The 18,984-nt window shown below is 39.7% G+C and overlaps 1 protein-coding gene across 1 annotated transcript in view; it reads right to left on the bottom strand.

The window, feature by feature from the left end:
- The window catches only part of prtga (protogenin homolog a (Gallus gallus)), a 32,655-nt gene extending 16,450 nt beyond the window's left edge, over positions 1-16,205 (bottom strand). Inside the window, exons 1-9 of the mRNA XM_044348494.1 lie at positions 16,036-16,205; positions 14,446-14,748; positions 5,067-5,211; positions 4,749-4,882; positions 4,121-4,417; positions 3,837-3,996; positions 3,223-3,470; positions 1,491-1,655; positions 321-626 (exon numbers count right to left, since the gene is read on the bottom strand). Of these exons, the coding sequence (XP_044204429.1) occupies positions 321-626; positions 1,491-1,655; positions 3,223-3,470; positions 3,837-3,996; positions 4,121-4,417; positions 4,749-4,882; positions 5,067-5,211; positions 14,446-14,748; positions 16,036-16,102 (1,825 nt within the window). The 5' untranslated portion in view covers positions 16,103-16,205. The remainder of the gene's footprint in view (positions 1-320; positions 627-1,490; positions 1,656-3,222; positions 3,471-3,836; positions 3,997-4,120; positions 4,418-4,748; positions 4,883-5,066; positions 5,212-14,445; positions 14,749-16,035) is intronic.
- Positions 16,206-18,984: the final 2,779 nt, after the last annotated feature.

Consider the following 18,984-nt stretch of genomic DNA (forward strand, 5'->3'; position numbering starts at 1 on the left):
TATACTCTTTCCCACCCGGAGGCCTGAGTCGCTCCCTTTATGACCCATGACTGAAGCCCTTCCAATGTTACTGACAGTGCGGGGCAAAGGTCACAGAGTAACAAACGTAATGCCTTAACAAGATTATTAGAGCAAGCTCTTCTCTTCGCCGTGTCTCATGGTTTAAACAGAACCGAGGAGTTCATGTTAATTCAACTTTTTGGGTAAAATTAATTTATGTGTAGACAAAAAAAAAAAAAGCTTAAACATTTTGACTTCATCTTTGCAATTATACGCTGCTGTTTCAGAAATTATGAAGACAGCTCTTCATGGTGTTGTACCTCGAGCACTGGATGCCTTTGGGGTGCGGTGGGAGGTCCAGGCGGACTGCTCACCCCACCCTACACTGGTGGCAGCAACAATACGCAGGAGGTAGATGGTGTCAGGCTGCAGGTTTTCCAGTAGATGCTGGGTCTTCTCTCCAGGTAGCTCTATCTGTGAGACTGTGCTCTCAGCACTGGTGCGATAGGACAAACCGTAGGCAGACACCCGGCCACGACTCAGCTTGTCCGGGAGGGGCTGCCACGAGACCTGGATGTCCGTAGGGCTGCGGCTAGTGAGGCTGAGCTCAGGGGCACGGAGAGGAACTGTGGACGGATGAGGGAGGAAAGGATAAATCAGACAGAATTTCTTTATTACACAATAAAACTAAGATGAAAAACCCACCAGATTATACACTGAAATAAAACAAAAACACCCCTGAGCAAAAGAAAACAGAAAAGTCAACCCTGATGCTTCTAACTGCGATCCTCTTTGAAGGTTTGTCAATAGTTTAAAGGAAGAGAGAAACCTGGAATGAAGTCTGGTAGCTACAACTTGGAAAACATTTTTCTAAATACACTAGATCCCTGCTGAAGATATTGTGATAATCATCTACATCACCTGCCATTAAAATTGATTTTTATGTGATTTTGTATAAATGTAATGATGAATCAGCTTGAGTTTTCTGGTTTTTCATTGGATGAATTACTTCTACCTCATTCAATTTAGATGACATTTTCTTCACCAGAGTGCCTATTTAAGGCAACATCAAGCTTGCCCTACATGCACAAAAGTCAATGTAATTTCATTTAATAACTTTAATAACATGTAGAACACAAACACGCAGCAGCCTTTGACCCACAGGCTGAAGACCACGAACAAATGAGGTTTGCCTGGGATTCAAAAACATTCCAGGGGCATTAATACAAATAGACACAGATATATCCATATAAGCTTGTGTGCATATTGGGAGACACCCACCAACACAAGCACACAAATAATTTGATTGTCTCTTTATGTCAACAACAAAGCTCATTCACTGCAGTGAAGCATCCTGTAAACAAAATCCTCTGAGCTCCCACTGGAATAACTTAAGAGTCTAACAGTTTGCTTTTAGATCAATATTAGCACTGCTTCTCCTTTTTCTCTGAACTGTATCGTTTATGACTTTCACTCTATGTGAGCCTCACCATCCTCCAGTGTGTGCTGGAACGTGTGGTCCGACATGCGACTGGCTCCCATGGGCATGTAGGCCACAACGTAGAAGGTGTAGTTGCGAGCCGGCTCCAGGTCATCAATAATATAGCGAGTTGTATCGTTTCCAATGACAACTTGATATTCTTCGTTGTTTAATCCTGGACAAATGACAAGATCGTAAAGGGAGATATAACGGCTGCAGTTTCATCCAAAATAAACCAAATCAACAGTATTTTGTGGTGAGTGACTACTTTTTTCCTATAAAGACATCCTTTACTGTCTTTATTTGTATTTCAGTTTCAAGCAGGGGACATTAATCCATCATCCAGTCCATCAGAAAGTGAAAAGAATCTTGTAAATGTTGAAGTTGTTGCTATGAAACAAAACGTGGTCCAGTCACCTGTGCAGATACAGTTCATGTCCATTCTCATCCATGTTAAGAAATAAAATCAGAAATGGACAACATACCAGGTCGAATTTTGTTATAAAATTTCACAAGCTCACCTCAATTCTATCATGAGTCCAAAATCTTTTTCTAGCATAATGATGTCATCACAAAATCTTTTACAGCTATGGTCTGAAGGAATTTTAATATTCTGTAAAACAAACTGGTTCATACTTGAATCTGCTATGTTAACTTACACTTGTTTTTTTAAAAGACTCACTATGTGATTGTTATTTAATTAGTCACACAAAAGATGTATTTGTGTTGTGGGGAAAAAAAATACCTGGTCTGATTTCCGACCTGGTAAACAAGGTACTTGAGAGTAAACAAAAAAAAGCTTTCTCCGCAGTCTGAATGCCTCAGTAAGCCTTCCTGAAGAGTGTGACAAAGTCTGCCTTCCTGTCCAATTCACACCCTCCCACTGCCCTCACAGAATATACACTTTTGGACACTCCATCACACGGGATAATTAGTTGCTCCTTTCATTAGAGCCTCCATTTAGTGCCAAACTTCTCTGTCTGCAACCTCAGGTGCAGAGCTTACTATTTGACACTCTGTCAATGTCAACGAGCAGCCATCCCTAAATCTAAATCAAGTGCAGAAAATCCTTGACAGATGCTAGTTAGCCAAGAATAAAGCAGAGAGAATTTGTTCAACTTGTTCATTTTATTTTGACCTCCTTGTCCCCAACAAAATGCAGCAGGTGCTCCTTTTTCCTAGTTGAATTATGTACATTTCACCTCCCCAATGGAAGTCAGTGCAATTATAATTAAGTGCAGTGCTTGAATGAACAAGCTGAATTTTGTTTCTGAAATGTTGCTTTGTTTGAATATGACTCTTGCTGTCAATAGCGAAGTGTTCCCAGGAGAGCTGAAAGGCTAAAAGGCTTTTCTGCTGCCACACTACGACCCTTGTGAATAGTTTTGTCTGCATCCTGCATTTTATCAGTCAAAAGAAGGGCCCCTGCATCTTGAAACTCCACAGCGCTGTGCTCTATAGAGGACTATTCCTGTTTGTCAAGAAGAAACTGTTCCTCTTTATTCTGAGGGATTATTTAGTTTTTTCTTCCCTTGACTTCTGCCCACCAACATAGCATTGACGACACATGGTCAGCTCCCTCATTATGCTCTCCCTCATTATGCCTTTTAAAAAAGAAGAATTTAAGTTTCTGAATTGCTGTTTCCAACATAATAAAGTAAACCACTTCTGTCCATTGGAGACAAAAAGTAAATATAAAAATCTGATTTCTGTTCTAACTTGTTCACTTACACACCACTCACCTTCAGCCTTCATGTAGTGCACTGAGTAAGCAATGACTTTATCCGCATTATAGAGAGGCCTTTCCCAAGCCAGAAGGATGGCGGAGCTCGACACGGTGTCAGCTCGGATATTCCTGGGCGCACTCGGCCGGTCCTCTGACATCACTACAATGAGCCTCGCCATGGAGAGGACGGATCCCTGCTCGTTCTCTGCCTGGCACTGATAGATGGCATCATCCTCAGGGATGATCTGGTTGATGACCAGTTTGCTGTGGGACATACACATACACACAGATGAAGAGTATGCATACAGATGGCTTCATCCTGAGGGTGGGGTCTATAAGGGTCTATAATTACCTTTAACAAGCACTGACAGTTGAATAAAGAGCAGGAGCAAATTATAGGGAAACCAACTAAAACCCCATTTGCACTGTTGTAAATTATTCAGTTTCCTTTCTACAGTAGGGACAATCGTAAATTATTTATTTAAATCGTTTTAAATTGGCCAACAAAGACCGTTAAAAAGTTACGGTTCCTGTTTTCATTACCTGCAGGCACAAACACATTAGACTCGTCAGGGAAAAAAAAGGATTTATGGATTGCAGGGATTATCCTTCAAATAAAGAGAAAGATACCTGTTGTACATCTTGATGCGACCATTTGAGTGAACTTTCTCTCCGTTCTTGAGCCAAGTGATTTGAGGTGTTGGAACTCCTTCGGCTTGGCACACAAAGCGAGCAGTGCCAGCACGTGGACGGGTCAGGCTCTCTGGCCACTCCACCAGGGAAGGTGGTGCTTTGGAAGAACAAGGAGAAATACATATAAGAGGTTTTTCAAAGGATAATTTAATAACCCAGCCATAATTGATTTAGGAATACAAAATTAGAAGATATGAGGCAAAACTTCTTTATATCTTTACCTAGCACAGTGACATTAGCTGAGGCGACAGTATAGTTTCTTGTGCCAGGAGTGGTGGCCCTGCACATATAGACTCCTCCATGCTGGGGCTTGATGTCTGTTATAATGAGGTTGCCGTTTCCCAACACTTTGGTGTTATAAACATCAATAGACTTGCTGTCCGCTCGGCTCCAGGAGATGATAGGTCGGGGATTGCCTGTGGCCATGCACTCCAGGATGGCACTCTGGTGCAGCGACACTGAAATGTTCTGTGGCCCGGCGATGATGCGTGGCCTTTGGGGAAGCTGGGGGCTGGGAGCTGCAGCGAGAGTGAGGAAGAGGGGGAGGAAGATAGCTTCAGTGTGTGTGGTTTGATGTGACCGACAAATGCCAAACTAATACAAATCTCTACATCCCTTTAGCGAATAAACTAACCAAAAGTCTGCAACTGCTTGACAGACACAAATCAGTTACCTTACTGTGATATTGCACCATTGGTTTTAATATTAATTTCATTAAAATGATTGTAGAACATGCATCACATCTTTCCTCTCATAGGCAGTTTCTCATTTGTAATGTACGTTTACTACCGCTAAACTATGTTGATGCCCTTTAGAGCGTACAGTCACTAAGAGAGCTCGCTAACACACCTGGAGTGACAGTGAGGTAGGCCTCCGTGCTGCGGCGACGGCTGGCGATGTTGGTGGTGATGCAGCGGTAATTCCCACTATCCGCGCGCTGCACCCCATGGATCTGAAGAACACCACTGGGCAGGACTGTGATTCTGGATGACAGAGAGGCACACAGATATAACACAGTTTTTATCACCAACAATATGGAGCAATTACAAATCAAATATTTCAGCTGTCATGGATTCGCTTCCACTTCCGCGAAAAAAAACTGCTGTCCAGTAAGTGTGTGAAAAATAAATACCACAGAGTTAAACTGAAAACAACAAGAGTGCATACCTTTCAGTGGTGAGGGGTAATGTGACCCGATTGAACTCCCAAGTGATGATGGGACGAGGGTGTGCACTGATTTTGCAGGAAAACCTGGCGACTGAGCCTTCAGTTACCACGATAGACGTCGGCTGGATTGCGAAAGAGGAGATACCTGCAGCAAAACAAGCAACAAGAAGACACTTAAAGACTTGGCATATGTGCGCAAGTGTGGATGTTTTATGTTCTGTATCAGTATAACTGGCGCTGTAGCAAAAGTGATATATTTCTAATGTTTTTTCTAATGTTTTTCTATATCTCACTGTGTGTCCTAATGAGATGTTATATTCTCTCTCCCAGTAAATCCAAATAATAAATAATAAACAGAGCTGGAACTATTGGTCAATTCATCAATTAGTCGGTTGACAGAAAAACTATTTAGATAATCAATTAAACACTTCAATCACTTTTCAAGCATTTCTAGCAAATGTGAGAATGTGCTGTTTTTCTTTCTCGTGTCAGTATGAACTGTATATCAGCAGATCAATCTATAACAAAAAATAATGCTAAAAATAACAAGCTGGTTTACATCTTGGGGCTTCAAGTGGTCACAGTCTAATAACAAAGATCACACTAAGAGCAGGCGACCATCACTTTACTTGCTTCTTAATAAATGTTTTATAGTAACACAGTAACAGTTATCAATATCTCCAGCAGCTTTTAGAGGTTGCACATTGGCCAAAAGGCAATAAGATGTTTAAACCAAGCAGCAACAACCAAGGCTGCATTAATGTTTTTATCTTTTACATGTACGGTAGTCTTTTTAAGATAAACTCAAAGGAAATACCTTCCCCTTACGGTGTTTGTTGTGGAAGCAGGTTTTGTATTTCACTTCACAAGTTGTCTCAAAACTTGCTTTGAGATGAATATAAAGCACATTAGACGTCTAAGCCGAGACATGAAATCAGTAGAGACCCCTAGAAAACTGCACATAAAGTCGAGAAACTCATCAATCATCATGTGACATTAAATTACTGGTATTTGTTCTATAAAAATGTCATTATTTACCTACTGTACAGTGTTTGTGGCCGGTTCTACAAGAGCAATCTAAAGGATGATTATCTTATTATCTATTTCTGAATTACCTCTCTCCCTTTCCAAACATATTGATCTATTTCAGATATCCATCCATCTCAGTCAGGTCCAGTGGATGTCAGAAAACAGAGATGCTTATTACCTAAAGCTACAGACCTGCTGAGTGCTGCAGGAAGGTGATGACTGGAGTGGAACAGCTACATCCTGCGTGGATAAGGTTTCCCTGAAACTGAGCTGTTGTCAGCCACCAGCTGAGCAGCGAGCACACTAAACCCAATGTGAATTACAATAAGGCCCTTTATAGTGAACTAAACATCCAGTAGAATAAGTGTATTCATAATGATTTAAGTTGTTTTAGCCTTTCTCGTTAATAAATACTCTCTTCAACAGTGGCTCCTCCTGAGCCATAAAAGCCATTAAGGTCACCCACCGTGGCCCCATCCCCCCTCTGTGCTCAAAAAGCTGCAGAAGCCTGAGGTCAATCATTTGTTAAAAGAAATCAATCGCACTCCTGTTCGTGATTGAGCGCAAATACTGACATTACCAAAAAACAGTAAGCATAGATGCATTATCATAAAATATCATCCATCACATAGACATGGACTGATCAATGGACTACAAAAGATTTTTTTAGTGGACCAGAAATATAAAGTTGAATAACTCTTGTAACTTCAACTAAATGACAAAATTACTTCTGATTTCAGTGAATCTGTCTCAAGATGCAAAGCTGCTGCCGGCTTTCACGATGAAACTATCACCTCTTGAGTAACAGATAAACAAACATACTGAGGGACTCTTTAACCTCCATGCACACATCCAGAGCCATCAGCACTCAACAAAGAAGAAAGAGAAAGAAGCAGGAAGTGAGGCATCAAGTTAAAACCACATCTGACAGGTATTCAAAGTGAGAAAAACATCTAAATGGATTCTATACACCCGTATGTGGAAAAAATTAATATGGACAAATGTTAACCTAATAAATCAGCTAGTTTAAATGTTGCTTAAGTGCGCAGGTAAACATTAAATTAACAAATTATCTGGACAACTTGCTTTATCTTATATCTCATTATGGTGAAAAAAAAACAGTATGAAAAGGAAAAAAAAAATGATTTCACAAAACAAAATGGGGAAAAATACACAAAAAAGGTGTTGCGGTGTTGAGACAGACTACCTAAAGATTTTGGGATTTCTCTAAAAACCAATCCAGAATATCCAACATGAAAACAGAAATCTACAAAGGACGGCGTAAAACGGTAACGTTTGCTTTCGAGAAACGTCTACAGGAAATCCCTACACTGTCATAAACACACAGTAGTAGCTATGAGGGCCGTGATGGATGGCTGCATGTAAGCAGTGTTGCCAGGTGTTATGGTGCTAAACAGCAGGAGAGCTCCTACTGCAAAAAAAACATTCAGTGAATCATGACTTTTGCACAACTGACAGCACCGTGCCACAAAATCAGGCTGACAAGACCTCCTCATTTTGGCCACAGAAAGGATGACAGTTTCAGTCGTTGAGATAAAACTACTGAAGATTAATTTGGATTTCTGATTACCATATTATTTTAGATGAACTTATTGATTGTTATAACTTATTAACTTGTTGTAGAAGTGTTTTTTATGATGGCTGCTGGACCAATTTCTGTTCTCTGTCATTGTTCAGTCATTGGACCTGATGTAAGTATAAAACTGTTTATCAAATGCATGGATGTTGTTTTCCTGACTGTGAGGGGAAATCCCTGCAACGTGCCTGATATAGCTCTCATTCGCCGTGAGGTAAATTGTCATCAGGGTCATATCCTTTCACCATGGACACCTTTAATCAAATTAGCCCTGAGCTGTTAGCCCTCTTCTGTTGTCTCCACTGTGGTTGTTTGATGTGAAGACAGAAGCAGGGAGAGGCACTCAACCCCCTCTTCCCACAACCCCCCCAGTGTTAACGGAGCCTCTTACAAAAATTCCATTAATATGGTGAAGTGATATGACTGGAGGCCATGAGAGATGAGCAGCACTGATCCTCTGCCTTTCCATTAAGTCAAATGATGCAGGATTGACAAACAGTGGGATAATCATTGATTATTGATAAACTACTAAGACAAGGTGGAAAATCTATAGCTGCCAGGGTTCGTCAAGCATTGGCCAGAGCACGCCCAGCTGAAAATAGGATGCCGACCTTCAGCTTTGAATGATGATGTTTGCCAAGGGGCATTTAATGTGTGGATGAAATTATCAAGGCAAAACACATCAAGCTTGTTGTGATTTACTTTTGTTTTGCATTTACTCATTCAGCCCTCTCATTATTCTTACTGAAAATTAACTTTTCCCTTTTTTACTCCACCAAACTATAGTTACATTAAACTTTTGGTCTTGTTTGTTGTACATTTTAGGCAACTCAAACACAGAATAAATTCCTCAGCCTATTCCCTAAAAGCAAGAAGAAACAGTGTCGACCATCTGCCCTTCCTAGCAATCTCACCTCTCACCTCTGACCCCCACAAATCCTGCCTAGCACCCAACACAGGCAGAGCCCTGCATGACCATCCCAGACCAGCACTGCTGCTCTTTGCTGTCCTGCAAACTGCAGAGAAATCACTCAGATCCTTCTCCAGCTGTGAGGCTTTTAAACACTGTTTTGTAACAATATCCTCTTTCTGCTGTGTCACTGCACATCTGCAAGTCGCTGCAATTACAACAAGTAAAACAATACCTGCAGTCCAGCTGCTGCAAGACATTGTGCCAAGTTAACGTTAAATGGATTGCAATGATTGTTCCTCTCGCTCACAGTCTAATAAGACAGATAAGATTCTGTCCTTCTTGTTTTGTGAGCATGCATTCACAGAAATGATCAATCTATAGCATCAATATTAGCACATACAGTATGTTCACCCTACAGTTCAACCTGAACCAGAGGCGTAAAGCTGGACTTGCCTCCCTTCAGCTTGGAACAGATGGGCCTGCTGATGCTGGCAGTTCAACAAACTGAAGGTCAGTGGACAGGTCAGGCCCAAACAAAGGTTCGCTTACAAATACCAGGAATTAGTTCAGCCTTCTCTCCTCTGGTTACTGTGGTCAGTTTCTCAACACAGCTCAGCTCCACCTGCATATAAGCTACTATGTGTAAACTTTCTTTCCAAAACAGTGTTGCACTGTAGCTCATGCTTTTCAAAGACTGCTTCAATAGGTATTAATTGTCTTATAATCTTTTTTTAACCTCATTTATACTTCACATTTGTTTATCACAGCTCCCACTGATTTATATTCAGTTATTAAAAAAGAAACACCTTTAGCGATGTGTAGTTTTTGTTTGTACAGCCTTATTTTAAACAAAATACATCACATTCTGCCATAAGCACATTTGATATCCTGCCTAAAATGTATAGCTTTTATTCTTGTAAGGGAAAAAGCTTTGCGTAAAATACATCCTCGGTGCCTATAAAGTGCCAGGACAAGATACTATTGAGATGGATGACATTTTTAAACAAGGAAAAGTGCTGTTTTGCAAAATCTAAATGCAGGAAATCAGTCTGGAGTGAATGAAATACTTTTCCAGAGCAGAGTAGCGAAGGTGGGATGGATTAGGGACAGTTGTTATTTGTTTTTATCCCACACAGTCACATCTGAAGTCATTCATCAGCCTTCTCATAACCAAAACTGTGGATGTCAGGATCCGTTTGAGTGCAGTTGCTTAGCTATGTGGATGGCAATAATGCAGCCCCAAACATCCTCAACTCTACCCATCCCCCAGGGTCCAATCTTTTAGGATGCACATGAAAAAAAACTACGACTGAAACAAGTCCCTGAAACACCCCTACAAAGTTTTAAATGTTATGGGTCGTATTCCTGTGAAAATAAGTCCACATGTCCTACTGAAACAGCACAGTAATTAATTGAGTGATGAGTCCTTAACAATGTTCAGTGACCCTGCTGAACATTATTAAAAGGCTCTGGGAAAAAAAAGACGGCTGATAAGCAAGAAGAAGAAGAAGAATGCGAAGCTGAAAAAGCCCACAGATCAATCACTAGCTGGTTGGCAGATGTGCTGCTGCTCCACACAGGCTGCAGGACCGTCAAGTGACCACTGGCCTGGCTAAACAAAGAGCTATTCCCATGAGCAGCGTGACCTCTGAAAGCACCGGGCAATGGGGGAGCAGTGTTGGAAGGAGGCATTCATCTACCCTCCTCCAGTCCCTTATCTTTGCTGCAACGTTTTCCAATCATTCAACAGTGAACCTCCACTCACCACAGACAGTGACTTCATTGTCTTTAATCTCTATATCAGAACATTGAGTTAAAGAAGTCAATCTGTAAATAGCTTCACTCTGTTTGCAGCAACAGTTTTACTCTTTGTTGTGGCATATTTGAAATATAATAAAACTTGAGTGTGATAATACAAGAGATGGAGAAAGATCCTTGTGAAATGAAAATAGACCTGCTAATGGCTTCTGCAGCAACTGATAAAAATAGAGGAGCATCCAGCATTATTGTAAGAAAGATTTAGGTCCTGTGCTCTTTCTCACCTCCCTCCATCTATTGAGCAATTTAAAGAAACCTTTGACCTCTGGGCCTGCCGTTCAGGGGAACCATGGTAACCTTTCGTGTCCAGCAGAGGAGAAAAACAAGATTCCAGGCTCTGAGTTGTCTCACTTAAGGGGCATTTCATTCATTCACACCACAGCTCACACCGTGCGAAGTTTGCTTTCGTCTTATTGGAGTTTCTAATTGTGCCGAGCCAGTGCGAGTCAGATGCATTCCTTAGCAACTTAAAATAATACCGTGGTCCTGACCTGGCTGCATATGGACACACCAGTGAGGTAAAATAAACTTTGTCAGTGAGCAGAGGCAGCTTATTCAAATACCTCCTTTAAAGCTCCTTGTGCTCTCGGCTTTAAATGACAATAAACAACATCAACATTTGTGAGAATGGCCTGACTTCCTACAAGAGATAGAAACAAACACACCACAACTGTAATCTGGGACGCCATTACAAAGCACCGACACTTAAAGTATGCTTAAAATATACAGAGTATGTCTACAATAACAAGCTAAATCAGTCTTGTAAGTATCATTTCCACTCTTCATACAGTCAGTTTAGATTTGGAAAAACATTTTTAGCTTTTCATTTGTCATCTTCTACTTTTTCCAGAGTTTCCAGCAGATGACAACAAAGCTACTGGTCAGATGCAAATCAGGGATGCACAAAACTGATCCATTAGATTGGTCGCGATTAAGTGGATTGGGTATCAGCCAAGATGTGACTGATCCACATTAAACACAGTTTCTTTGTCACTGTCATGATGACAAAGACATGATTCAGTGTTTCCACCATCAGTCACATTCATTCAGTCACGGCAGGCTGCTGATTCACAACACAGATAACACAGATTGTAAATTAGGGAAAAAGCTGCTATCAAATCTGTACTCAGCATCAGCAGATCAGTTGTGGAATCCAGACAGAAAAAGTCGGATTGGTTCATCCCTAAAACAGATTGCTCTGGATGCTCCGCTAATTAAGTGATCGCCCCAAGACAAGCACTTGACTAAATGACTTTTCATTAATCAAGCAGCAATAAAAAACACCAACACGAAGCGTATCATTACATCATGTTTGCAATAAAAACAACAGGGTACTTTCTGCAGGGAATGCTAAAAATACAAACAGTATATACAGTAGTTATCATAAATACAGTCCCCTCTATTAGTGGCAATGCGGCACATAATGTTACGTAACACACTTGTGCTGTGAATAAAGCCAAGTGTGTGCTGTCCTCCAGCACAAACCCAAGCATCTATTTTCTAATAAGTTGACCGGACGTCCTCAATTTCAACCATCAATAGAACTATTAATTTGTCCCCAGATTTCCCCTCATAGTGCCAGAAGTATTAAAATAATCAGGGTCTAATGGTGAAAACAAACTGGTCAGTGATGTACGTCTGAAATAATTCCACATCTTCACATCTGTCAGTGCTCAACTTATCACCACTGAGCCATACTTGACTTGTATGAGTCGATGAGAAATCTGACTGTTTCCTCTGTACGTTCTTGGCTTGTTTACCTGAGATCACACGGTGCAAGTGGCAAAAAGAGGGAGCTAACTCAGGAGATAATCTCTCTACTGAAATCCCCATCAATCTGAAGTCTATTGACAAAAGTCACATGATGGGCTCGTGTGTCACATTCCAGTTCATCAGGGCTGAATCCCGTCTCATCACCCAAATGTTTAAGGTTACCCTCCATCACCAACACACGGTTTAAACTAGCAGGTCCACAGATTCTCAGGGTGTTTTATTCCCACATCGAAGGAAAAACAACATTGTTATCCTCCTTCTTACTTTTACTCATATTTAAAAAAGAGGGACATTTAATAGTCTTAGGAAAAGAGATGTTGCACTATCCACCTTCTAGAAGACACTTGGATCAAAATGCATAATGTACTTCTTTCAGTTTCAGTCTTCCTTCAGTTGAAATACATCAAAGAATCACCACATGTCTCCAAAATCTTTGGGCAGACTTCTATGTAACAGACAGGTCATACAAGAGAGACATATAATAAAAATAGCCACCCTGACTTTTCAATCAAAATGTTAACTTTCTGATCTTTAACTTTTACAATTAATGTAATTAGCCTTGCTGTATTGAACAGGTCCAGCTGTTCTGTCCACTGATATCAGAATAAATAATTGCCTTTAAAAGAAGCCCTTTTTCTTTTGTGAGCACAGGGGGCAATGTGGACAATAATGGTCAGAGTGAAAAGCTTTTCACTCTCCGGCCAGAGTAGTGAGGCATAAAACAATTGTGCAAAGCCTCCAGCCCCTACTGACCGGGCAAGGCCTGCAATAAAGTTTGGTCATTTAGACACTCTGGGTAAGGCTGCGGTACTGGGAAACAGCAATTCACATTTGTGTGTGTGGGCGTATGTGTGTGTGTGCACATCACTTGCAACAACCCCCACTGTTACCTCTGTGTCCTTCAACTGAGCATTTCTCAGGTATGTGCAAATTTTATGAGCTTCCAGATAGACCCTCAAGCAGGCCTAAGTGCCATTTTAAAACAAACTAGTAAAGCTTATTGGCAGCTTTTATCACCTCTTAACTTCAAACTGTATACAGCAGGTAAACTACTCAATTAATTAATAAAACTTTATATACTTTTTATGCCCAGCAAATACTAAGTAAAGACTGGAATCATCGCTTCAATACTACCAGACAGCATTGTGTGTAGATAAGTGTAGGTGTTCATTAAGTTTAAAAGGGCCAAAACATCCTTAAAACCCTTTTCTTCTATATATGCTGGCCCAAGAGGAAACCACAACCATTATAGGATTTTCTCATATTTTAATCCGTTTAAAAAGAGCAAATGATCAGAGTGAATCTTTAGGAAGGCAACAACAACAGCAAGAACTGCTCGGATCTTCTCAACATGGATCACAGTGGATAATTAATAGACTTTAAAGTAAAACAATCTCCCACTATGGAATTACATGGAAACAGTAGCTGTGACCAGTGTTTTTTACTCCACAAGGATCACAATCACTGGACAACTCATGCAAAACATCTATTTTCTGCCTCATTAAATTTAACTGAAAATTTAACTCTTGCCAAGAATGTTAAAAATGTATGTTTTTCTTGTAGATAAATTGCAGGAGGGGGGTAAAAGGGTTGACATACATTCTGCAAAAGTGGCACAGCAAGATGCATTGGCCTGTGGGTAGGAGGAGGGGATAAGGTCTCCCAAAAGACCAACTCTGCCTGAAGCTTCTCTACTCCAACCCCCCTTAAAATACGAGGCCAGCTCGCACAGCATTGAGGGAGAAAGCATTCCAAAAGAACAATTCCTCCAGCGATCAGGGAGCAATAACATGAAAGCCCTGGCCTGTGAATAGGGGTCATCTGCTCTTTAGCTTTGGAGGGCCGGTATCCCGGACAGCTCCTAACCTTTCAAAATCTGCTGCTCCTTCATTAACACACCAATAGGCATGTTCCCCTTCTAAACAGTGTCTTTTTTGGGCTCTAACTTTGAAGACTTTGAAGCCACACTTCCTCCACGGCTACCACCTAAGCTGCTCTACATGCAACCATGTGCAGCAACAAAAAAAAAAAATTAATTGAATAAGTAATGCAAATAAATACAAATCTCTTTGCAGGGAGAGATGTGAATCTCATCCAGTAATTTATGCAAATAAATTGTTGTAAACAGCCAGAATACAAGGCATTTATATCACTGCCTGATGATGAGTACAGTTGCCCGTCACTTTCACGAAACATCACACATCCTCCACACTGTTACTTTCCCAAAGTGATTCCAGCGTGATACTCACTTGCGATTGTAAGACGGGCTTTCTGGCTCAGGATTGCTCCGTACTTGTTCTGAGCGAGGCACTGATAGAACCCTTCATCTGATTTGTCTCCTCTTCTGCTCTCCACCTCTGAAATATAAAGGGAGCCGTTGGAGAGCTGGTATACCCGCTCATTCTCCACCAGTTTTACTCCATTCTTAAGCCATCTGACGTCAATAGGCGCCTCTCCGTGTGCCTGACAGTCCAAAATAACAGCTTCTTTCCGCATGACAGTGACATCATGGGGCTCCTTGATGAAAAATAGCTCACTAAAGCATAAAACACCTGTAGAAAGAAGAGGAGAAAACACAAAAAGAGTGAAGGTGGTGATCAGCATGGGGTGCTCTGTCAGTGCAGAGAAGCATGGCACTGACAGGAGTCCAGTAAAGCATTTACACACGTGTTAAACTACTGACTAAAACTGATTTAAAGGAGAGTTTTAAATCCATCTCTGTGCTTTTTTTTTCTGGAGTTAGTGATAACACTTAATGGAAGCTGTGGCTCAGTATACTCTCAGTGTTTACAGTCTCCGATGGAAACTAGTATGACACAGATTAAAACGTCCTACTGAGGTAAAATATCACACTTGAGAGGCTTGGAGACCTGCCAGCAGAAGGTCAACTGTATTGTACAGTAGCGTTAATCACATTTCAGCTTCATAAAGTCTTTCCACTCCACTTTAATCCAATTACTCATGGCTCATAAAGTCACCAGCTGAAGGTGAAACAGTTGATCCTATGAGTCTCTTTAAACCGAAACCTATTACTGAATTCAAATAATGTACTTTACAATAATGTTTGGTTAATGTGATCTTTGTTGACAGAGTGGAGAGAGGAACTAAATATTTCAACATATCAACAGAATACATTACAGGTCCATCACTTCAAACTAAAAGCAAAACAAGGTGTAAAACTGTACTCAATGTTTTCATCCCACCTTAACATCCTTAACACTAAGCTAATATAGTTATCTCTTATCTTTAGCTGGCTAGACACGCAACGTTTGTATTGATAGTCTGTATAAATATTGTCAATAACAGTCTCTTTTCAATAGCCAATAGCCAGAAATGGTTAAATTAGTCAAATAAATGCTGAAAAATATTATGTTAGCTAAATTAGATAATACTATATCCAACTTAACTGTCGGTGAACATAAAAAGCTTCAGTTTCAAAGTTAACTGACACTTCTCTCAGTCAGCTTAACGTTTTATGTCGTTGAAACGTTTCCTGTTTGTTATGTAAGTTATAAGTTTGTGAATATTTAATTAAAGGCAGGTTAGTCAGGTTATTATAATGACACTTTATTATATTGAGGACACCGGCTTTGATAATTAATATTGATAAGTTACTTCTCAGTCAGGCTTTTGATACTTGCACACTGAGTTCAGTTAAACTTATTAACCGTTAACCGTTAGTTTCTGACCGTTATGATAACATTAAAGTTTTGCTCTAAACTGAGTGATTAACGTCCGTTAGAGGAAAGACTGCAGGCAACTCCACTCAAACATGCAGTGGACAGTCAGTAAGTGGTTTACCTCTCTCACAAAAAATATCAATGAAAATTCATCCTTACCTGAGACTGGAAGAAAAACGGCAAAGAACAGCAACCGCTGATATAATTTCCTTTTGACAGGCGCCATTTACATGAATTGTCCGAGCATGCTAGCTACTCTCTCATCGTGTTCTCCTCCAGATGAACTGCGCTGCTACTGACGGTGGGAGCTGCAGGAGGGTAGTTTCCCTCCTCCGAGCTCCTCCGTCAATTAATCACGTCTGTAGCTCAGGATGAAGCTTTCAGACCGCAGCGCCACCCAGCTGCAGGCAGCAGTAACCACTGATCATAATATTTAGAGCAGTGGCTCCCAAACTTTTTCACATCAAGGACCCTAAACGGACACAGATTAGACCATGAACCCCATCTGATAAGATTACAGAGGGTGTATGAAATCCATGACCAAAATAGTCATACATTCAGTCACTGTGTTACTTATGAATGGAATTATAATAAAAAATAAATTATTCACCTTTTTGCCTTGGACCCCCTGGAACCTCCTCAAGGACCCCTGTGGGACACCGGACCCCCTATTTAATATTACAATTTTATCATTTATGTGATGTGATTGGATTCAGTAACAGTTTGTATTTTTCTTAACCATTTTATTATCATGTATTTGTTTACATGTATTGTATGTATATATCATACACAGTAGGTGTGTATACAATTTATATATATTGAGTACTTATGCATACATAATGTTTTTCTTTTTTCCTTTAACAAAGTTGAAAACTAAATAAACATTGGACAAAAAAGAAAGGACTGATCAACTCTGCTATCAGGTCAGATCTCACATCAGCCTTTACATAACTTTTAGGCTTATGACAGTCTCTGCATCTCACTAAAAATAACTCTTAATATCCATAAAAGTAGCTATACTACAGTAATCTATTGCAAGAATTCAAAATTCCACTTTTTATACACAAGTATAAGCAGTAAGAGGTACACAAAGATCCTTAAAATGGAGCTTGGACACTGTGTTAATATATGAATAACATACTAATGTTGAAGATGTTACAGTGCTTTACTCTTAGATAGTTTAAAACTTAGCATTGTTATATTTTATGGGCGTTCAATGTAAAATACCACATTTACCTGCAAAGCAACTAGCTGTCAGATGAATGTAATGGTGTAAAAAGTATATTTCCTTCTGAAATTAAGTCAAGAAAAAGTCTAATGTCTGACTGTTGTTAAGTAAATTGATGTCAATTATAAGAAGACTGGATTTGAAAAAAAAAACCTACTGAAAATATACAGTAAATGAGTTTTGTTTTATATCATTGGTTTGAAATAATTTCAATAATTCATGTATATTCAGTGTCATATACTCTTTATTGTAATAGCATTGCACATGTAATTTATTGACTTGGGTAACTAAAGTTTAAATGATAACACAGATGTTACTAACCAGGTAACAGCTCTTCAGATACTTGGAGGGGAACTGCAGCTCAGATACCATCTGATGAATGGAAGATAGTAAAAAGTGTAATTATGAATGTATTTGGAAGTACAGATAAATATAGAGGTGGAAAGTCCTTTACAAGTACTTTTATAATATATAAGATTTGAATTTCTGTGCACATTAACATTTTTGAGTGCAATCAGTGATTCTACTTTTACTGAAGTACATTTTTGATCATACATTTTTTCACTAACAAGTAATCAATCCCTCGTGCACAAACGCTGATCAACACTTCAGACAGTATAACAGAGTTAAACAGGGACTTGTTCATATGACTCATTCATACTGACATGGTTTAGTAAAGACGTCACAGTGGCTCTTTACAGTTCTAGTAATAAAGTGGTTTTCAGTGTTGGTTGACAAAGGAAATTTTTCTCACTTTACAGGAGTTTGAAGACACGAAAATTGAGTAAACTCAATCCGCTGAGGAAGACTGTGAGTTGTCATTGAAAGCTCCAGGAAAAGCTAATAAACGGACCTTGAATTAAGAGGTTTTGTTTTGTAAGAATACTGTTTCCTCTGTCAAGAATTAACTTTCAAGCTCAGTGCTTCAGTGTTTTATGTAAAGGAGCTAATTTATTCCTTTACTTAAACACTTTTCTTTACTATTAATGACTTTAATAACAAATAATCAATTAACAATTCCTTTGTTTTAGATCTTTTCACTTTTACACACGTGACAACCTTGAATACATTTCATAGCGGATACGTCACTCTTTGAGTCATTTGATATAAAACAATAAAGATGTAAAACTATGACATAGTCTGTACATGAATAATATATTTTTTGCTGTAAAATATGTAAAGATTAAGTTGAATCATTTCTCTTAACGTACCGACTTTGACACCATCAGTGACAACATTCATTTGTTTGTCATATTCATGTTTTCTGTGTATTAATAACTTTAATAGCAGATCACTCTACAGTCATGGTTTCTGTATATGTGAACACATTTTGTAACAGTGAGTTCAGTGCTGGTGATTACTGGCTGCTCCACCAGGAACCTTTCACTTTCCTTTATCAATACAAGTGTATTGATGAGAGCAGATCCCTCAATATCACAGACCAACTGCACACCAAATGGTGTCTATAGACTGAAAAAAAAAATGTTAATGGAAATGAGTTTGTCCTTTAAATCTGGGGGTCTGCAATTACAAGGAAGCATTGATAAGAGCGGGACAGCTGCTGTGTCAATGTCGATATTGATCCGATGTCCATCACTTATGGTGGACGGAGATCAAACCCCCTTCCTCCCACGGTCCTCCTCCTCCTACTCCCTCCTTCTGTGAGCTTTTATTCAGCAGCAGCACCGAAGCCCAGCTGTGATGTCTGATCAATCAGAAATGAAAAAAAACAACAGAAAGTGCTGATTCAGTCAAGAAAAACTTAACTCTTATAATCGCAACACAGAAATATTACTGATGTTCATTTAATATTTCGCTGTTGCTGAAATGATTGAATGAATTTATGTGTTTTAGGCTACATTTCTCTAGAATTGGATCTC

This window comes from Thunnus albacares, chromosome 1, assembly GCF_914725855.1.
Source record: "Thunnus albacares chromosome 1, fThuAlb1.1, whole genome shotgun sequence".
In the NCBI taxonomy this organism is placed as follows: domain Eukaryota; kingdom Metazoa; phylum Chordata; class Actinopteri; order Scombriformes; family Scombridae; genus Thunnus; species Thunnus albacares.